The sequence below is a fragment of the Pezoporus flaviventris genome, unplaced genomic scaffold (assembly GCF_033815535.1).
Source record: "Pezoporus flaviventris isolate CSIRO_AGI_PZ_B2104156 unplaced genomic scaffold, CSIRO_AGI_Pfla_v1 ptg000078l, whole genome shotgun sequence".
NCBI classification, from domain to species: Eukaryota; Metazoa; Chordata; class Aves; order Psittaciformes; family Psittacidae; genus Pezoporus; species Pezoporus flaviventris.
This window is the reverse complement of record NW_026892626.1, coordinates 3,585,811-3,606,678: the sequence shown is the minus strand read 5'-3', so window position 1 is coordinate 3,606,678 and position 20,868 is coordinate 3,585,811. Positions and strand designations below refer to the sequence as shown.

The 20,868-nt window shown below is 36.8% G+C and overlaps 1 protein-coding gene across 2 annotated transcripts in view; it reads left to right on the top strand.

The window, feature by feature from the left end:
- Nucleotides 1-1,789: 1,789 nt before the first annotated feature.
- PARN (poly(A)-specific ribonuclease) overlaps nt 1,790-20,868 on the top strand; it is a 59,639-nt gene continuing 40,560 nt past the window's right edge. Inside the window, exons 1-18 of one of the 2 annotated variants that reach the window (XM_061473235.1) lie at nt 1,790-1,883; nt 2,231-2,308; nt 3,158-3,237; nt 4,397-4,464; nt 4,559-4,640; nt 5,385-5,445; nt 6,044-6,209; nt 6,425-6,490; nt 7,226-7,264; nt 9,160-9,202; nt 9,940-10,020; nt 12,130-12,186; nt 13,360-13,437; nt 14,587-14,630; nt 15,117-15,159; nt 16,876-16,951; nt 19,138-19,248; nt 19,333-19,402. In XM_061473235.1, coding sequence (XP_061329219.1) covers nt 1,865-1,883; nt 2,231-2,308; nt 3,158-3,237; nt 4,397-4,464; nt 4,559-4,640; nt 5,385-5,445; nt 6,044-6,209; nt 6,425-6,490; nt 7,226-7,264; nt 9,160-9,202; nt 9,940-10,020; nt 12,130-12,186; nt 13,360-13,437; nt 14,587-14,630; nt 15,117-15,159; nt 16,876-16,951; nt 19,138-19,248; nt 19,333-19,402 — 1,262 coding nt within the window. In that variant the 5' untranslated portion in view covers nt 1,790-1,864. Of the gene's footprint in view, nt 1,884-2,230; nt 2,309-3,157; nt 3,238-3,524; nt 3,772-4,396; nt 4,465-4,558; nt 4,641-5,384; nt 5,446-6,043; nt 6,210-6,424; nt 6,491-7,225; nt 7,265-9,159; nt 9,203-9,939; nt 10,021-12,129; nt 12,187-13,359; nt 13,438-14,586; nt 14,631-15,116; nt 15,160-16,875; nt 16,952-19,137; nt 19,249-19,332; nt 19,403-20,868 lie in introns of those variants that run through there. The other variant, XM_061473236.1, reaches the window with a different exon arrangement.

The window sequence follows — 20,868 nt, the reverse complement described above, 5'->3', positions numbered from 1 at the left end:
CTTTTCAAATCACCGGACTGGAACACTACTGTATACGCATTTTTCTTAATACGCTCACTTCCACATGCGCGAGTGCATACGTCTGCTGAATGTATGCCTACGCACCCAGGTGACCTTCCTTCACAGCAACTTTGTTCAGCTTTTGTTCTACAAGTTAAGGTCTCATCTCAAAAGCAAATGAGACTTTCAGATGCTAGCTTGGCTGCAGTGCTACACACTCAATTTTTACCACACGGACGTGTATCTATATATACACTTATCCATAATTATTTATTATTGGTCTGTTCCCTTACTGCATTTATTTTTTACAAGAGCCCAAAGAAAATGGAGTGATTAAGTAGAGATGCATTTTTTCCCACTGTGCAACATTTTCTGAAATTTTATGTTTTGACACAAGCTGACAGTCCAGTTCCATTTCAATTATCAAACCCAAATAATTGTTTAATTATTCCAGCCTATTTCAATAAATAAACCAGTAGTCTCTCATTGTTTCCTCTCCCATATTATCCAGATTTCTCCAGAATACGATTAGTGCGGTAACCACACAAACTATAGTTTGTAAATCATAAGTGTAGTTACAGTTTGCAAATCTTCAGTGCAGCTGCTTTAATATATACATGGAAGGGAACCAAGCTGGTACTTTAATTTGGAAAAAAAAATTCATTTTCTGAAACTAAATGAAAGCGAAGATGTATGCCTTCCGAAACACTTCCCAACATAAAGACTTGCAAGCAGAAAACTAATTAAGGAACATTACACAACAATAGGGATTTTAGGCTTCAGCTGATTTACTGCAAAAGAGAAAAACCTCTGCTACTGCTTTAACCTCTTACTTAGCACCATTTAATCATACAGATGATATGCTGGAAAAGCCTGTAGAATAAATTGCTTGTACTTTAAAGGGACAAAAAACTAAATCTTGAAGAACCTTGAGCAGCTTTCTCTTCTCAGTCCTGCTTAATTCTGTATATTCTATTCTATATAGAAATTACCTCCAAATTAATGTAGAATTTTCCATTTGTTTTTATTCTGCTAGAATTCTGGAGAAAATTCACCTGCTGTTTGAACTCTCAACCCACAGCACATACACTGAACTCTGCATGCTGTCCTGGCCCACAGCTGCTCTTTCTGCTCCTGTGCAACAACTCATCTCTTGGGCAGTTGTTCCCTTCCACAGCACACATGCGCAGACATCTTGCTGGGCACTGAGCCTTATTTACAGTTATTCCGCAGTGTCGTGTGAAAGTGATGGGTTTAGCATTTTAACAAGGAACACAAATGCTTCTTCCATAATACCTCAAACCTACAAGCTCTCTGGGACTATCCACTATTAAGGCACAACCACCGCAAGTTCTACATTATGCTCCTGGTATGTTCTCACACACTCCTATTCCCTCTTTCTTGCTGGTGCTAGTTCTGCCTTTCTGGTCTGAAAGGCCAAGGCGGCGTTTTCCCACGTGTAGCATTTCAAAACACTCCCCAAAAGAGCAGCTCTGTCAGAAATCCTTTTCAGCCAGCGGGCCCCTTACAGCTTCTCCGCTTGGCGGCGGGGACAGGCCACTTTTCAGGCCTAATAGTCGGCTGTTGCATTGGCCCTAAGTCTGCTGCCGCTCACCCATCGGTGCGAGACCGGCGCTTCAACCTCCTCACCAGACAGCAAAGCAAAGCAAAGCAAAGCAAAGCAAACCCTGAACCCCTCCTACAAATCGCCAAGTGCCGCCGCAGGGGAAGATGGCGGCTACCGCCCCGCCCCGTCCCGCCCGCGGGCTCTCACGTGGGCGCTCACGTGCAGCAGGGCGGGAGGAGGGGTTTCCGGCAGCGCTCGGTGGAGGGTGAGGGTGTCGCCGGGCCTCGCCGGTGCGTGATGGAGGTGACCAGAAGCAGTAAGTGCCTCAGCCGCCCATCTGCGCCGTGTTCGAGTCGCACCTCGTTGGTCACGGTGGGATGCCCCGAGCCGATGCTGCAGAGGACGTCCCAGTATCCTCAGCGTCCCGGCTTCCCTTTTCTAGGCTGATGGTGGGGCCCAGCCTTACTCTCTCCTTTAGCGACTGAGGGGGTGCGCGCGTCTCCCCTCACGCGTAGGGCACAGCCCGAGGGCTGAGGGGGCAGCGGGCGGGCCCGGGGGTCTCACAGCCCTCGCTCGCTGGCAGGTGCGGGCCGCCTCTGCCCGTCTGACGGGCGGCGGGAGCCCGTCAGTGGTCTCAGGTGTGTTTTACCCCTCTATCCGCAGATTTTAAGGATACCCTCAACAAAGTGTATGAAGCCATTGAGGAGTCGGACTTCCTGGCTATTGACGGGGAGTTTTCAGGTACAGTCGCACCTGTGATTGTGATTGTGAACCTTTGGCGGTATCTGTGTGGGATCCAGGTGCCCATGCTCGCTCATGTAACACGTTTCCGTGTCAGCTTGAAAAGGCTAAGGCTATGCCAGAATGATTTAACTACTTCTTACATGTGGAATAGTAAGAGTTTGGGCAAAAGCAGATGTCATACTCATACTGCTTCTACTCCCTCTATGCAGTAATCTTTTAACATGTTAATTGATTTTCAGCTGTAGCTCAGGAAAAAAAAATTAAAGATTTTGTATGTGTCACAGTGGCAAGAGGTTGGGATAAATAGGGGAGTGTTTTGACGGGGAAAGATGGTAGTAAGAGCTTTATATTTATAAAATTCAGAGGGTTTATGCATCAGTAATAAGTGCTTTGGTTTTGGGATGCAGATTTCACTCAACCATAAAGCATAAATGTGATCAAAACTAGCTTTATTAGATGTGGTGCTTATAAAAATATGGTTGTTAAGTATTGCTTAAAGTGTCATTCAACAAATCTATGAGCAGCACTCTTCCCATTTTTATGTTGACTTTGGTCCTGCATTATGTTGTAAAGACCCATCAACATTATGTTACTAGAAGGTCTTCCCATGTTGCTGGTCATGTTGAATAGGAGCTAGAGCAGCAGAACTTTACTGCTAGAACACTACCGTTGAACTATGTGGCTTTTATGTTGACATGCATACTTCTGTAGTAGCAAATCTTTCTCAAATAATATTAACACACACTTTAAATTAAAATGTTTTTCTCAAATTACAGTTGCTCTGTTTCTTTGGTGTGGCTAATTTTGAAAAGCTTACCCCAAACAAAATATGTTCTATTTTTTCAGGCATCAGTGATGGGCCTTCTGTTAGTGCATTAACCAATGGCTTTGACACTCCAGAAGAAAGATATCAGAAACTTAAAAAGGTAAAGTGTTTACCTCGACTGAAATGAAAATGTTGGAAAAAGGTTAGAAGTCCTTAGTTCAGAATGGAGACAATATAAGGAAACATGACAGAGGACTGTAAGACTGGGTTACATAGATCAGATGGGGATTACTTGGCTCAGTGTCTCTACTAACAAGTATTGGGGAGTGTTACATTAAACTCGCAGAAGTCATAGTTGGAACAGACGGATGTCATTCCTCATGCAAGAGTCAGTAGATTGTAGAGCTTGTGACGGGATGTTGCAAGTGTTAACGGGATGTTGTGAGTTCAAAGGGGGACTGGGTAATAGAAGTTCAGTGACAGAGAGACTACATCAGGATTGGGGTCCTTCCCAAACTACCTCCCCTGCTAGTATGTACTGTCCTTAACAAAACGTAAATGCCAGCTGCCAGCACCACCTTTGCCTCTCTGCAGCACACACACACAGAAGAAAGGTGCTGGAGGGTGTGGAAAGAGTTTTGAAAAGTAACCAAATGAACATGAGGGACAACATATGGTGTGTGAGGGTCAAAAGGTACAAACTGTGATGCTTTGGGTTGTGGGTTTGGTGTTTGGTGTTTTTTTTATTTTCTCATATTCTTTCAGTGGTGCTAAAAACCTTTCCAGTATTGATCCAACAGTTGTGAAGTACTAGAGAACATGATGATAAAATGCCTAGTGACTATGCTAGCACATAATGTCGCACTATTCACTGTTAACCATGTGGGTTAGAAGAATATTAAATGCATTATTACACTTATTTGAAAACTATACATAGCCAGTGTCCCTCACAGTGCGCTCCCATGTTATAGGGAATATAAATGAATGTTGAGAGGGAGACTGACAGCTGCTTTTAGGTGCAGCATCTCTTGTGTGTGAGCAGTGGGTGGAGAGAAATGGAACTTCCATCAGTTCTTGTCTGTTTATGGAATGGAAGTGCATACTACAAATCAGCCTTGGTAGTAGTTTTTTGGGATGAAAACTTGTTGAAAAGCTCTGGTATATTTACTTCAAAATTACCAGTAGATCAAATATTTGTTAAGAAGATTCAGATTTGCTTAATTTTGAAATGGAAAATAATAATTTATTGTGGATGCACCTACTGATCTTTGAATATGTGCGATTTTTATTCTCATGCAAAGTTTTCCTTTCCTTTCCAGCATTCCATGGATTTTTTGCTCTTTCAGTTTGGCCTTTGCACTTTTAAATATGATCATACAGAAGAAAAGTATGTTATTCTCTTATTCCTTGTTTTCTTAATAGAAGAATTTATGAAGTAATATTAATAAGCTCTATTGACATGGAACTCTTCTTTTCTACAGGTATATAATGAAGTCATTTAATTTCTATATTTTTCCCAAACCCTTTAACAGAAGTTCACCAGATGTCAAGTTTGTCTGTCAGGTTAGTGGAAAAAGAAGTTTAATTTTGTTTGGTTAAAGTATACCTGCAATAAACTGAAAAATATTCCCATGAAAACTACATCATTGTAGATGGAGAAGTGGTTGGTTGTTTTAACAGCTTAAAAGGCAGGAAAACATAAGGTTTTGGGTTTTGTTTGTTTTTATTTTTTTTCTCATAAAAGAAATAGGCAGTGGTTAAGAGCAATCCCTAAAACTGAGCTTTAAGGGAATCTTTTTGACTTCAGTTTTTAGATCTTATTACACATTACATTGTGTGGTTTCTGGAATTGGAGATAATGCTCCAAACCTGGCAAGATGATTCTATTTATTTTTTTTCCTTTCTTCTCTGACTTCCTGGTCGCTTGCCTTTTCTGTTTGATCCTTTATTCCCATCTGCTTATCTCACTTTCACTGCTTCCCAGGCAATTGCCAGCATTTTTCTGGTCTCAGATTTGTTCTCCTGAACCACATTTTGCTTTCTTTAGTTTCCTCGCTCCACATACCTTATTCTTTCATCTTTATCCCTTTTATGCGTTTATTGTTCTTGTACTTTATGGAAGTTAAAAATAAATAACAAAAGTAGCAATGCATAAAATCTCTACGGCTTCTTTAGCCTCAGCAACTTTGGTTGATCTTCACTTTAGACTTCATACAATTTCTTAAAAATTGTAAAATTAACTAAATTGATCATTTTATGCCACAGATACTCTTGCTGATTGTAAGCTATTTTATTTTGTTGTTGCAGAGTTCAAGTATAGATTTTTTAGCAAATCAAGGATTTGATTTTAATAAAGTGTTTTGCAATGGTGAGTTCTGTTTCTTTTCTTTCAATACTTGCAAAAATCATGTCTTTGTTTTATGCAAAAAGAAAAAGGCAGCCATTCATGACATAATGTAGTTCTTAGAATTATTCTTCTGCAATCTACAACTGTGCTGATAGTTACTCTCTTTTAAAAAATTTGTTGTATAGATTCAACAGAATACATAGAGTAACAAGTTATGTGTCTGTGTAATGGATTAGTAGTAACATTTTAGAAAAGGTATCAGTGCATTGTAATAGGAGCTGCTGCCAGCTGTTATTAAAGTGATCCATATAGCAAGGAAGAGGAGTGCTAAGTATTGTGATCTGCAGCTCTACAGTCCTCTTGCAGATGAGGCATATAGCTCTGAAGAGTCCAGTGTTACCAGCTAATATGGCATATGGCATAAGGACACCTGTAGACACAGATAAATAATGGGCTCTAGAACAGATGATTGAAAGACATGTTTTGAGGCTTCAGGGTCATAACACAGGCAATTGCTTGGTTAGTAGTAAGTTTTTGCTAAATCACACATCCCTAATTTGTCTCTAATTACGATGAGCTTTAAAACGTCTTTTTTTTCTTTATTATTATTTTTTTAAAGGAATTCCATATTTAAATCAGGAAGAAGAAAGACAACTAAGGGAACAGTATGATGAAAAACGTTCTCAGGCCAATGGTGCAGGCTCTCTGTCATACATTTCTCCTAATGCCACAAAGTGTCCTGTAACAATCCCTGAAGACCAGAAAAATTTCATTGAAAAAGTAGTGTAAGTAAAATAATTTAATATCCTCTGATGTTGTTGAAACGAAGGCATAAACAATAGCGACATGTTCATATGTTGAAGCTATTTTTATTAGCTGTGCAATAGTTCTCTTTTTGTTACGAAGCATTTTCTTTCTTTTTTTTTTTTTTTTGGAGAAAGCTGTAAGCATCATAAAAATAAAACATTAGATATAGGAGCAAATCATCTGTTTCTTCCAGGGAACAGATAGAAGACTTGCTAAAGAATGAAGAAAATGAAAGTTTGGAACTGGAGCCATGTACAGGGTTAGTCTCTGAAATTACACATCTTTTAAAAAAAAATATTTATTTTGGCCATATAGAATTGGGGGAGTGATAAAGAAGAAAAAAAATCTTTACTTGGGTTAACTATAGTAAAATCTACATTTGACTAATCTCCAAAGGTTGAGAAAACATGGTAATTTATATGGATGTCATACTCTGCTTTATGAGCTATACCTCCTGCGGGCAGTGACAAAATATTTCGGTATAGTCAGGAAGTTTCTTGCATATGTGAGCCTCCTTTTGCTACTGCTGAAGTGCTGCATAAGCCCTGGATATTTTACAATTTTATAATCAGAGTTCTCAATTCTATTGAGCTTTTGGTAGTTTGTAGTTGACGCTTTGTATTGGAACTGGTTTTAGTGGGTTTCCTTCAAAAAGTGCATTTAGCTTTGGAGTCCAGATGTTTGGAGAGTACAGTTACTTAAAAATAAAACGTAAGAAAATAATAATTTAAAAATAGTAGAACATTGTGAAGCTTTGGGGTAAGATAACATCACTGTGTCTGTATTTAGTAATGGCCACAGAATATTTACTTATGGGAAGATAGGTAACTATACAATGGTATATTGAACAATTCAGTAAAACCCTTGCAAGGCTATATATTCTGGTAGCAATGACTTATGTTTAAAAAGCTTTCTACAAATGAACATGGAGTAGACTTAAACTGAACAGTTTTGTAAGAAGAGAATTAGTAACACAATTATCTTTTGATTTCAGATTTCAGAGGAAATTAATTTATCAGACCTTGAGCTGGAAGTAAGTTACTGGTAATACTGCCTTACTGTGTATTTTTAGTATTTCTGATAAGAAACCTGGGTAAGATCTGATCTACTTAACCTCAGAGGTCTTTTTCCTTTAAGAGAAGAATTTTATAATGTTTTGAAGATAAATTGCATTAAACTGGTTTATGACTATTTGTTTGAATATTTTGAAGCTTAGTGTTTTTTTATCATTCCTATCTAAAATCTGTGAATGGAACAACACAGCCTAGAATTACATAACAAATGCAACTTGACAGGTTTTTAGTGAACAGAAAGTGCATGTACTTATACAGACTGTAGGCTTTACCTGAGAAACTGCTAGTTGTGTAGTAAATAGTAGGTACTGGTATGTTTATACGTTTTCTGTTAGATACCAAGTCTGAGCATTTCTGATGACTTTAAAAATCGTAATTCTAGTAGTAATTCTGTTGTCCTTTCTTGGCTTATTTTATCACTCATCTTTGCCTAAATATGTCCCTTAAGGCCTGAGGAGAAACTGTAAGGCTGTTAGAGATGAGATTTTCATTGTTCTGATTGGATTAGTCCAATGGCAGAATATAGTGGAGATCTTTTTCTGTACATTAACCAAATGTACAGAGTTCAGTGTTGCAATAGTATCTGTCACTCTTGCTACTTACACTGGAAGTGGATAAAATAAAGCTCCTCTATATAATGAAATCTCGAGAAGTGTGAACTAATCTGAAAAAATGAGGTGTTTTTGAGATTTTTTTTCTGTGTACATTTTAAAGTATCAATAGCTTCCAGTGACACAGTGTTATGCTGTCTGCTTATTCCTCCGTCTTCTGTCAGTGGATGGAAAAGTGCGTTCATGAATTCTCTTTGTATTAACATTGAGCTGTGTTGCTTTATGTGTATACAGCTCTGTACACTGTGTGTGTACACTGGCAAGAGAAAGCAAAGTTGTGAAGTTAGCATGGAGATAATTAAAGCAGAAGACAGGTTATTGATTGCCCTTGTATCCTGAACCCTTCACAGGTCATTTTCTCTCTGTTCTGTGTTCTCAGTGTTCTGTTGTGCAACTGTGTTTTAATGCATCCAGGGTCTGTGACATGTAACAGCTTCAAAGTGAGGTCTAGGTGCAAAATTGTGTGAGAAGTCAGGGTGGAAAGGATACAGTAGCTTTCTAGTATATGTTATCTAGTGCTAGTTTTAGTAGTAACCAGAGGATTAAAGAAACCTGCCAGTTCTGCGATGATTGTATACTTGTGATTAGTATATAATAATGGGAAGATCAGAGATAATGTCTACTTGCTAAGCAGTGAAAGACAATATTTTCTTTGACTTTTCTGTCATTTGGATGCTCTGTGTATGGTAGTTCTTTGGTAATTAAATGTGATTGTGGTGGAGCGATGCAGCCTTGTAGCAGAGGTAATGACATTTGTATTAATATTTTCTATTAAAGCTTGTTGTTAGCAGGAAGTTCAGGGTTGATTATAAATGCTAGAATAAGTGACATATGAAAGGCATGGAGTCACCAGAGAAGCTGTCTTGTGGCTGCAGGTAACCGAGAGCTTTCTCACGAGTGTTCTGGGTTTGAATTTCTTGAAAGCAGAGATTCTGGATTGTAATGAAATATCTAGACGTTTATTTAATATTACTAAAATATGAAGTTACAGGTTCCATAGCAGTAGGATGGGAAATTGCATAAGAAAATAGGTTTTAGTGCCAGTTACTCTTAGATAATGTAAGGAGGCCAATTTAACTAGCCTACTGCTTCAAATTTTCCATTATTTTACATTTAACGGAATTTTTAATAGTTCCTTTGCACTTAAGACTTATAGTAATAATGAAGCATGAAATCTACTGTTGCAGTTTCAATATGCTAAATTAATAACTACTTTTTTTTTTTTTTCATTTGTTTTCATTTAGGTATCCAAAAGGTATCCATGTGGAAACTGTGGAGTCAGATAAGGTAACTAGTCTTGTTACTGTCTGTAACATTTGTTGTGTTTAAAGGAAATTGTATTTCTTACTTTTACCAACTCTCCTAACTTAGATCAAACTTAAGCTTTATTATACAAAATGCAAAACTTTTTAAGTGGAACTAATTTAGAACATTAAATATGACCACGTGAAGGGTAAGCATGTATTTCTGTGGCTTAATAATTTTTTTAAAAGGGTACTCAAAGGTATTTTAAGATGTAGTGGTTTCAGCAACCTGATCTAGTGGAGGGTGTCCCTGCCCATGGTCCCCACCAGGGGTTTGGTATTAGATGATCTTTAAGATCCCTTCTAACCCAAACCATTGTTTGATTCTTTCTATTGGTGAAAAGTAGATCTCGATCTTAGAGGAAAAATAATGGCATAACATGCTGTATCCTGACTTCCCAGCACAAATTCCTGCTTCAAGAAGTATTTGGAATCTGCTGTTTACAAGGAAATGCTGATAACCTTTCCTCAGAAGTAAAAGGTGGATTCAGTAAAAGTTAAGTTTGGTGGATGAATCTAATGCAGCTTTCTAAAGTAGGGATTTGTGAGTAGCTACTAAAGTGGTACTTACAGTAGAAGAACTCATGTTGCCAGGTAACTGTTGCTGAGGTATGACGTAGTTTTCTTTACAGTGTAAATTTACAAAAAAATCACAGTGGTCTTAAGTATAATCTTCTTGGAGTCTCAAACTATGTATTTTTTTTTTTTTTTTAATTTTAGAAGGAGAGATATATTGTTATTAGCAAGGTAAATGAAGAAGAGCGAAAAAGAAGAGAACAGCAGAAACAAGCAAAAGAACAGGTAAATAAGTTCCATTTCATTAGTTTTACGTGAAAAGGGGAGAAGGAGAATCTATGACTTCAATCAGTTATGCAGAATTGTGCGATAGGGTTTGGTAGTATTTCCCTTTTGTTTGGCTGTGGCTGTTGTCTGAAACTGATCCTCCAAATTCTGCGCGATAACTTAGGTTTTGCAGTAGAGCAAGAAGAGTCACCAGGCACTCAAGAGAATTTTAAAAAATGAGCAATTGTAGAATACTGAACTAGTATTTGAGAGCAGTGAATTCCTCCTTCTACGAATCTGCTCTATCACAGAACCATGGTTTAGTAATAGGAAACATCAGCTGATTGCATTTATTAGTGCTGTATGATAGCAGTCATTGCAAAAAGGCTTGCAGAAATTCTCAAACAAGTTTGCACAATTATTTGCATTTGCAGTCTGTCCTTGAGATAGTATTCTGTTATAAAACTTGCTCTTAGTTGTCTGAGTTGAAATGTCATGTACAGTTAATGTCATCTGACTTTTCTTGATAGAAGCACGCTGCACACTATAGTAACTACTGTACTACAAGTTGATTGGAAGGTGATGTCTGGTGTATTTGGGCACTCTCATCATTTTTTATGGGACATGATATTTTTGCTTGCCGAGTCTGACATGCGTTTCAAGAAGTCATAGGACTTGAATCTTGGGAATTCTTGATCACACTCTTGTGCTTTGCACTTGCATGTTTCAAGATTAAGTCAATTTGGCAGAGCAAATAATACTTGCTGCCTCTTAAGAGGGAAAGAGATATTTAAGAGACCTCAACTAATGTGACCTTTTTTTTTTTCCAAAAGGCAAGTTAAGAACAATTTACTGCTACAGTAGGTTTTTCTGAAGCAGTCTGTATAGATTCAATATTCACTCTGACTTGTGGCATTCAGAGCCAAACTAAAATAACAATGAATGTTTTTGTTGAATTTCACTTCTCGTTGAACAAAGATAATGCAAGGCAGAAATTACTCCTCTATTCCTGAAAAGGAAGAATCTGTTACAAAAAATATTTAAGTGAAGCTAAAATAGATGCTGTAGACAGATCCCCCCCAAACTAATCTGAGTCAGTTTAAAATGTGTAGCTCACACTGAATAATATTGTAGTTGTATAATATTTCTTATTCTGTTTATATAAAGAGTGAGGAATGTTTCTTACCCAATCTCAATGTCAGCATAAAAATACAGTTTGATTTAATAGAAATAACAATCAGGATTAATTCTGATGCATCTTACAACAGTGCATGTTGTAATACGGCTGAAGATACGTAGCTTAATTTTAGCAGCATCTTGAGCTATTTGGAGTCTTATGGCTGTTGAGCACTCTAGAAGATAGTATATTGACAGTGAACTGACTACAGCTGTACTGGTCTGGTTTGGCTATTAACTGCCTTTACAGCCCGTATGTTGCTGCACTTTGCATTTGTGGCTAAGTGTTGATACCACATATGTATTTTGGCTACTTGCTGAGCAGTGCTTGTGCGGTGTCAAGGCTTTCTCTCTCTCTTCCACTCTGCCCAATAGCAAGTAGGCTGAGGGAAGTGGGCAAGAGGTGGAGAGGGGATGTCTGTGGTTATGGTGGTGTTTATTTTCCCAAGCAACCTTTATGTGTGCTGAGACCCTGCTTCTCAGGAAGTGGTTAGACATCTTCCAGCTGATGGGAAGTGATGAATGAAGGCCTGTTTTTGCTTTGCTGGTGCATGCAGGTTTTACTTTTCTTACAAAGTGGTCATTACATTGATCCAGGAGTCTTTCTGCCTTCATTTGAATTTTTTTTGTTCCTCTCCCTTTTCCCCAGGAAAGGGGAGTGATCAAAAGGCAGAGTGAATGTTTGGCTTCTGATCAGGGTCAACCCACCACAATAGCTTGTGACTTGTCTGACTTTACAGTGAACTATTGCTACATATGAAACTGGAATTCTGTCAGCAGCCTCCTGTTCTGACCTCATGTATCTTCCAAATACTGACATTTCCTCTGTGGTTTGTTCTTAGCTATATCTGAGAAACATTTTGAGCTAACTGGTGTGTCTGGTAGTTCACAGGTACAGCTTTGACAATACTTGTATTTCTGTTTCACTGATGTCAGGATCTTTGCTTGCAGGAGGAGTTGAATGATGCAGTAGGGTTTTCCAGAGTCATTCATGCCATTGCTAATTCTGTAAGTTAACATCATTTTTAGTGTAACTTTGGTTGTAAAAAAGAAAAGAAGGAATTCTTTTGTAGTTACATTTTGGAAGATAAAATGAAATACAAGTTAAAGTGACTTCTTTCTTTTTAAGTTGATGTTGCTTCATGTTTCATAGTGGCTGGCTGTAGTATTTTAAGAAAAGTCTAAGCAAGTGACATGAGCAACCTTATCTGTAAAAGTCAATTACTAATTTCTTAGGGCTCTAACAAGATTCTTTTAAGTAACTAGGCTTTGAGGGCTTTTTTTCCTCTGTCCTGAAAAAGATGTTGGTGTTTTTTTTTTTTTTGTGGTTTGTTGTTTGAGGGTTTTTTTGGGGGGAGGGGAGGTGTGTGTGTTTGGGTTTTTTGGTTGTTTTGTTTGGTTGTTTGTTTTTGTTTTGTTTGTTTTTGTTTGGTTGTTTTGTGGTTGTGTTTTTTTTTTCCTGGCAGTTAAAGGCTTAATCAGAGAAGGTCATCTGGTTCTCTTACATGGTTAAAACAGGCTATAGTTTTACATCTGTCCCCTTCAGACCAATTATTTTCATGTAGTTGTTATAGCCTGTTGTGTAGAAAAGAAATGCGTATCCATATTGTTATCTCTAGCACGTGGAGGATGCAGGGAAGTGGAAAAGGTCGTCATGTTAAATGAATCAAAGTTACCATTTTAAAAAATTACTTTTTCAAGAAGGAACTTGCTTCTACAACATCTGGCATAAGGTTTTGCACTGTGAATACCAGATCATGCCTGTAGTAACTATCATATGTTACAACCATAAAGAATATGTTGTGAGTGTACAAGTTGTAAACTAAAAGGTGGTGGACTGAGATAGCACTTGACTTCAATCTTAAATAGATAACATTTGGAAACCAAGTTGTAAGTGTCTGTTCTAGTGCATCTTCTTAACATTTTCAGCAGCTGCTGAAGGCTGTAATTAGTTGTGAGTAGTGAAGATTAAGAGTAGAGGCTGTGATTAGAGGAAAAAGGAGTGGCTGCTCTGAATGAATGGAGTAGCCTGTGGGTCAGGCAGAGAGCAAATAGGTAGGTTTGGTTTGGGCTTTTTTCCCAGCTGCCCTTGGCTAGCATCTGGGATAGGTGCTTTTCATATATTGCCCTTGCCATAGCCATGATTGGAAGGGTAACTAGCATTTAATGTTCTTTTCACAGGGGAAGCTTGTTATTGGGCACAACATGCTGCTGGATGTTATGCATACCATACACCAGTTCTATTGTCCCCTACCTGATGTAAGTGATCTTCTGAGTGTTCAGATGATGAAATAAATGCCTTAATGTATTTGTGTTTAGTCTTATCTCCAGACTTGATAGTGAATGGAAGCATGTGACTATCTTAAGAGCAACAGAAAAGTATTTAAAAAAAAAAAAAGTCACGTGTTACGCCTGGCTACTGTCTTATTTTCTTAAATCTTCATGTAGAAAGCTTAGCTGGATGGAATTCTTCCCCTTTACATTTTTTAAATGTTTAATTTAAACATTGGGATTTGATTTCTGTTGTGATTTCTGCTGTATCTGTTAGTCCTTCAGAAACTGCTTGGATAATGGCAGGTAAATTTAACCAACTTGTTAAGATCCTGGTTTGGAGCTTCAGCATTATTATGTGGCATTTTTTCCCTCTGTAGTTTACAGTGTCGGAATACATATTTTAATATAATATAGTACAATTAACAAAGGATAAGAAATCTTGTAGCAAGATGATGTTCAAGTGAAGAGGTGAAATGTCTGAATAATTGGAGGGAGCATACTTTCATGACTGCAGTAGCCTAGCAATGAAGTTACACTAAACAATGTATTGGAACTGAGGGCATTGTCTGAAGAAACCAAAGATCTCATTGGACGGGTGGCCTGTATAGTAGTTATATTAATTGCAATCCTCAAGGGCTTGTGCGTGTTAGGGGAAAGACTTGATTATGAGATGGGAGAAGAGTCTGGGACCTGTTCGGATGGTATTGGAACACAGGCAGTTGTCAATTGTTCCTGTATGTCTGACACGGAAGATCTAGTCTTATAGGCAGTCAGTTGTCCCCCCTGGAGTGACTGCTGGCAAATTAAATGCTGGGAACATTTAGGTAGAACTGTTAATGCAGCTGGAATTAGAGGTAGTCTATGTTATATAATAGGATAGGGTATTGGAGGTCATTCAGTATTTTTCTTGCAAGTTGTACACAAATCAGAGATAATTAGTCTGTAGTTCTGTGTAATTGCAGGTGGTATTTACATAATGCTGATGAATACATCTCTTAAGATGTGAGAATTCAGTCACTGTTACCTCAATTTTAGAAGCTGATTGGATAATTATAGCTACTGCTATCTATCATCCTGAGACTGATAAACAGTTAACTTATTTTAATTTTATCTTCTGGTTTAATGTTAAATTAGGACCTAAATGAGTTCAAGGAAGTAACATCATGTGTCTTTCCCAGGTAAGTTCTTAGTTCAAACTTTCAGCTGTTTTAGTACTGTTTTAACAAGCTGATATTGTTTGTCCTAGCCCTAGCTTAGTTCTTACTGGAAATAAAATTGGGAACAAGTTAGATAAATACAGTTTTTAAAGTATTCTGTAGCATCTCTTTTGCAGAAGAGCAGTGCTGTTGTTCCACTTCTTGGCAAAAGATGCAGCTTTGCTACCCCGTGGTTTTTGGCATGATATTTGGTGTTTTGAGTCTGCGCTACATTTTGAACTAGATTTATTAGCTACTTATTGTTTGCATCTCTTGCTATTGCTTAGTTGTTGTCCTTTTTCATGCTGAACAAAGCCAAGGGGTGTTTTGGCTGCTCTGAAATCTAAGAGTAATTTTTCAACAGGGTGCAACTGCTGTTTCCCAGCTAATACACCAAAACATTTTTGAGGATTTAGCAAAACTGACATTCTTCCATTCCAACTTATTTAGCTATTACTTTGTTTCTAGGCTATTGGATACTAAACTGATGGCAAGTACACAACCTTTTAAGGTAAATTAATATAATATTCTAGAATTATTTGAAGGTACAAGTTTGCATTAAGTGTCTATTGAAACATTTTTTTTTTTTTTAGAGAAAAAAATACCTAAGAATATTTTCTGTGATGCTCCTTTTTTTGAAAAAGAATGAATTTTCTTAGCCCTTTATCTAAACTTATAAAGTCTTCAGGGTACAAATTTTTACTTTTGTACAAAAGTAGCTTTTGTGTTTGTCACAGTTTTAAGGTAACTTAGCAGCTTTGAATTCTGAAAGTGCATACAGGTTTTACTACTTAAAATGCAATTAGCATTCTTTTGCCTTGTAAATTAGCACAAGACTGCATGTCTCCTGAGGAGAAACCAAGAATTGTTATTCATGAGCAAATAGGACCGGGAAGCTACTTGTATACTTGAAGCTTTAGAATATTGTGAATGCTGACTTAGATTTGTGTAGAAAAAGATGCTTGAATATCATCACTAAATTCTGTTGGGGCCTGCTGTTCAGTGGGTAGCCAGGAGAAAAAATTACAGGCTTCTCTTAAAGCCTCTTGTAGCGTGAATTTTATTTTTCCAAAGAAGTATTGAGATAAGTGATCATACCCTCTTGCTTTTCTGTGTGCCTTTTGGAATGAAATAATTAAATAACATGTTGATGAGTCAACACCTGTGTTTCTGCGTGTTTCTGCATGTCTCTGACTTCAGAGCATTGCATAACATAAAATCTCATTAAAATGTACTTAGTAGATATTTTCAGGTTTGTCTTGCATCCTACTGTAGTAAGAATACAAAAATAAGATTTTGTATTCTGAAAACTAATAATGCTGCACAAGTTTTATGTTTGCTACAGTTATGTTGATATTTGTAATTTTTACAGTAGCTGCTTAGGGTTTAGGCTGTTGTTATTAAATGGTGCTTTGGGATGCCAAAATAATACGTCATTTGAGCTTGTTCATTGTACTGAGTTCTTGATAACTTTTCAGACTGCAGGCTTGATAACTGTAAACAACTGTCTTGATGTAGAACCAAAGGAAATTTGTCCTCAAAAATTTCAACTTTAAGAAAGATTGTGTGAGAGTTTTTGTTTTCTCTTGATATTGATTCTGCATGTTTTTTTCATTGTACTGATTTACATTGTATGTTTTATTAAGAACTTTAGTGAGTTTGGTTTGAAGAAATTAGTTTATGTATCTTTTTGTGACATTTTATGTATACATATATAGATTAAGTAATACAGCTAAACTAAGCTAAAGTGTAGGAATGGCTTTCTGATTGTCATGCTTCTTTCGCTGTCTTTGTGTTACTTTAAATAATCAGTATTTACACTTTTAAAACTATTTAAGAATGTTCAGCCAGCAGGCACACTTTAATGTTCAATGCCTTCAACTGTAATGTTCAGTATTTGAGATATTTTGCCTTGCTGTTCATGCTGCCTTTTTCCCTGCCACATGTGTCATGCATGGAGCCGGATTCAAATAGAAATATTACTCTGGCATAATTCACCATCAAAAATTGTGAAAAGTATTAATAAATGCTTGTGACTTGCTGTGTTGTAGGTGAGACAAGTTAACTTCTTGTCTTGACAGACTTCTCTGGTCTGTTAGTTTAAAAGGATGCTATGTATAAGTCCTTAGAGAACACAAGGTGGCAGCAATAAATACTAATTTTATCCAATTTCAGTATCTATGGAAATGTGTTTGGCATTGACAATTAATGGTGTCTTTTCTTGCAGGAGATCATTAATAATACATCCCTTGCAGAACTGGAAAAGCGTTTAAAAGAGGTTCCATTTAGCTCTCCTAAAGTTGGTAAGGATATGTCAAAATGATCTTATTCCTGAAATGTTTTCCTCTTTCAGAGGAAAATGTCTTAATTATTTTTGTTCTTGGTCTGAAATGTAAATTAATACTTAGGGTTTTAATGAAAGGAACTTTAAATGTGGTCAATATACATATACTGCAGTTAAATTTAGACCTATGAGTTGAAGTCAGTAGGAACCTTCTACTTTGTTTCACATTATAGAAGAATGGATGTATGCAGTGAACAGCAGTTTCATCATCTAATGATGGCATTTTGTTTTTTAGGCTGATTTCTTTTTTTTTTTTTTCTTTTTTGAGTAACTTGGAATTGTTTTAAAAATGTTTTATTTGATTATTATTGTCCTTCAGATCAAAGCTACTGCATTCTAATGGGCACTTGGACAACAAAACCAAGAAAACTTAGGCAGTTGTGACGAGCTGTGATTTAAGTTCCTTTAGAGCTTTCTTTGCTTCAAGCTGAATGAAAGAATATTTAATCAAAGGGCAAGCTTATCTCAAAGTTCTGGAATTTTTCTTAAGCTGCTGATTTAGAGAAGGGCAGGCAATACTGAACGGTAGGTACGTTAGAAGGGAAAGTCTCAATGCTTAATCAAAACCAAGAGTGCTACTTTTTTTGTATCTCTGAATGTGCAGAGCAGATACACTTAAGCTGCAGTAACAGGAGAGATTTATTGATAAGACAGATAATCTACAATCTTCTTGGACAATGAGCAGGAGCTGTTGGTGCCTAGACCTAAGTAGTACCATAAATATGGCATGGACAGTAACTGCATACAGACCTTACTGGCATATCCTCCATAGCATCTTCTCAGGGTGTAACCTAATTTGGCAGCTGTCAGGTACTATTATTTGCTGATGTAATTTAATAATAATTTTACCTTTTTTTTTTTCTTGTCCAAAATATGACCATAACAGTTAAAGTGTAAATATTAGATCAGAGATGATCAATGGGGTTCAGGATAACCAAAGCAAAGCATGTTTAAAAATACTAGAGTACTTTTGGTAACAGTTACATTTCTCTTTTCTATTGGTGTGTATCCATTAAAAAAGTAGAGCACTAAGAAATGTCTTTTTCAGCTCAACCAGTATAGCTTAATCTTGTGTGAATCTGAGACTTTATTTTTTTAAATAAATATTACAAGGGCTTATCTGATAAAAGGCCTGACATTTTGTTCCTCTAGTTTTGTATATAAAAATGGGATTTGGGTTTCTTTTTACAAAATACGAGTAGTATCTATGCTTACGTATTTCTATTGTACAAATTATGCTAATATTTCTGTATCGCTGTTTTAAATCCTGTGTGTTTTTCTTCTTCATTTTAACTTCTTTTTGCTACGTTGAATGCCATAAATTAAATGGAATTGTAGAGTTCACTTTTCAGCCTGTACCTTAATGCAAGGGTCATAATTCTGGCTTTTCAAACAGTTAATTTTGTTCTTCTAGTTCTATTATCAGTAAAACTTCTACAAGAAGATGAGCAATCTTTTTAGAGGCTGAGAAACTAGCTACAGAGGCGAAATAACTTTGTTGGGAGTGGGAAAAATTTAAATGATACAGAAGAGAAAGTGATGTTCACATATTTCTCTGTTACTGAGACCTTCAGACAGAGAAGTGCCTGTGAAGGTTTCTACTTTGAGGTGTTTCAAGGGATATTTCTCAAGGTCTTCATGCACAAACCAAGCATGACTGTTAATAAATAAATCCTTTAATGACTTAATTCCGTCTTCGTTATTTAAATACCTTGAAGAATCTGACCATAGGTCAGTTGGATGGTTAGCAAACAGGTTAATAATAGAGGTTTTAATTAGGCTGAGTGTCTGTTCTTTTAAATGCAAGGCATTCAGAAAAAAAAAAAGGCCATGTGGGGAATCCTGCTGTTAGAATTAATATTCCGTTTTGGCTAAGTAGGTGTGGGAATTAATAGCTTTATAATAGGAAGCTTTTTAATAGAATAGGACTTCTATCATAGGAACCTATTCTTATTTAAAAATACAAAACAAAATTGTGGGTTTGGCTTTTTTTCCCCAGAACTTCTGAATTTTCAGAAATTCTGAAAATCATATGAACTTACCCAAATTTTGTTTTGATCTGACAAAATAATTGCATGGACCAAGCAAACAGGGTTGCCTCTGACTTCTGTGATAATATGTTTACAAATTATTCTTTCTCCTCAGAAAGTGCTGATGGGTTTCCAAGTTATGATACAGCTTCTGAACAGCTTCATGAAGCGGGATATGATGCTTACATTACTGGGCTGTGCTTCATCTCTATGGCTAATTTCCTAGGTACATGTGTGACCTTTTTCAGACCTTCTCCTGAGTGCTGTCTGTAGCTGCTTATTACATACTGAATTTTTCTTCATTCATCAGGTTCATTTCTCAGTCCTCCGAAAACCCATGTGTCTGCTAGATCAAAACTTGTTGAACCCTTTTTTAACAAGTAAGTAGTTGTTTTAAAAGACCTGCTAAAATATGGAAAATTAATACTAGCCGTATATGTATATCTAACCTCAAAATCAATGGCTAAGTGCATTTTTCTTTACCCTTCAGTTTTGTCTTTCTGGTTCACACTAGTAATGCTACAGGGAGGCCCAAGTTTATAAAGTAGATACGTTTTCTTTTGCAGAGAGTGGTTTACTTTCTGCTAACCTGTGAAAGGATCCTTAAAAGAGTACCTGGACTGCTTTAATGTTCTTGTCCATGCCAGTGTTGAGAATATTACAACTTGATTTTCTTGTAGTTGAGAAAATTATTTCTGGGGTAACCTTTGGGAATAGTGAAATAGAAGAAAAACAGGACAAGTGTCCTTTATGTTGTAGGACACTGTCAGAAACTTATGATAGTTAAAACTGAGTACACTAAACAGCCTGGAAAAACTAAAATACCCCTACTATAATATCAATCCAAATAACACAAAGCTATTGTGTTAACATTATCAGGTTATTTAAGAAAGCATGATAAACATGTATGGGATTAGTAGTTTGTGGGATGACGCTGTTACCAGTATTTTGCTTTTGAATTGGATCTTCATGCAAATTAGTTGAACAAATTGAAGTAGACTTGAGAAATATAGAAGTCTTTATGGACAGATTTGATTCTTTACATATTTAATCTGTAGATTTTAGCTTATGAAGCTTCTAAAGGTAGCGTAACCTGCCTCCTGAAGAGAAACAAGTTTAAATTAAAAAGGTGCTGCTGCTTTAGTCTGCCTGTTTCTTTAAGGTCAAGAGAAATACCATCACTTCAAACCCTATCTTACAGGAGTTGGGAAAAATAATTATTTTCTCTTCAGATGGCTTACATAAATGAGGGAATAATTGTTATCAATGGCTTTCAGCTTCCATTGGTCTGGAAACCAGATTACTCTAGTGATAGCAGTTACTCTTCACACCGAGACATGTAAAGCAGTAACTCCACATATTCTAGCAGACATTATAAATTATATCTACATTTCTCAGATTGTAGTAGACCCACAGTGACCACTTGATTTGAATGTGAAGGTGACGATAGAATCGATCAGCATAATTTCCTTCTTAGATAGGATTTATCACAGGCCTGTTTTCAGTAATACCAGTGCGCACACAGATGCCAACTAGTAAATGCCAGTCGGGGGGTCGTTTTTTCAATCATTAACCAAAATGGTTTCAGTTCTTTCTAGAGATGTGTATCTGCACAAGTATAAACTGAAGCTTCTAAAACGGTCCGGATAATACACTAAATTTAAGCTTTTCAAGTTACTAAGTTGTATACTTAAAATGTGACTTCCAACAGTGACGTTTCAGAGTTCTGAGAGAAATCCTGCTGTGTGTGTTCTGGCTTCAGAGTTAACACTGCCAAACTGTAATGAAAGGGAAAGTTAACAAAAAAATGTAGGGAAATGAGCAGCTTCTTTTTTTCTTTTTTTTT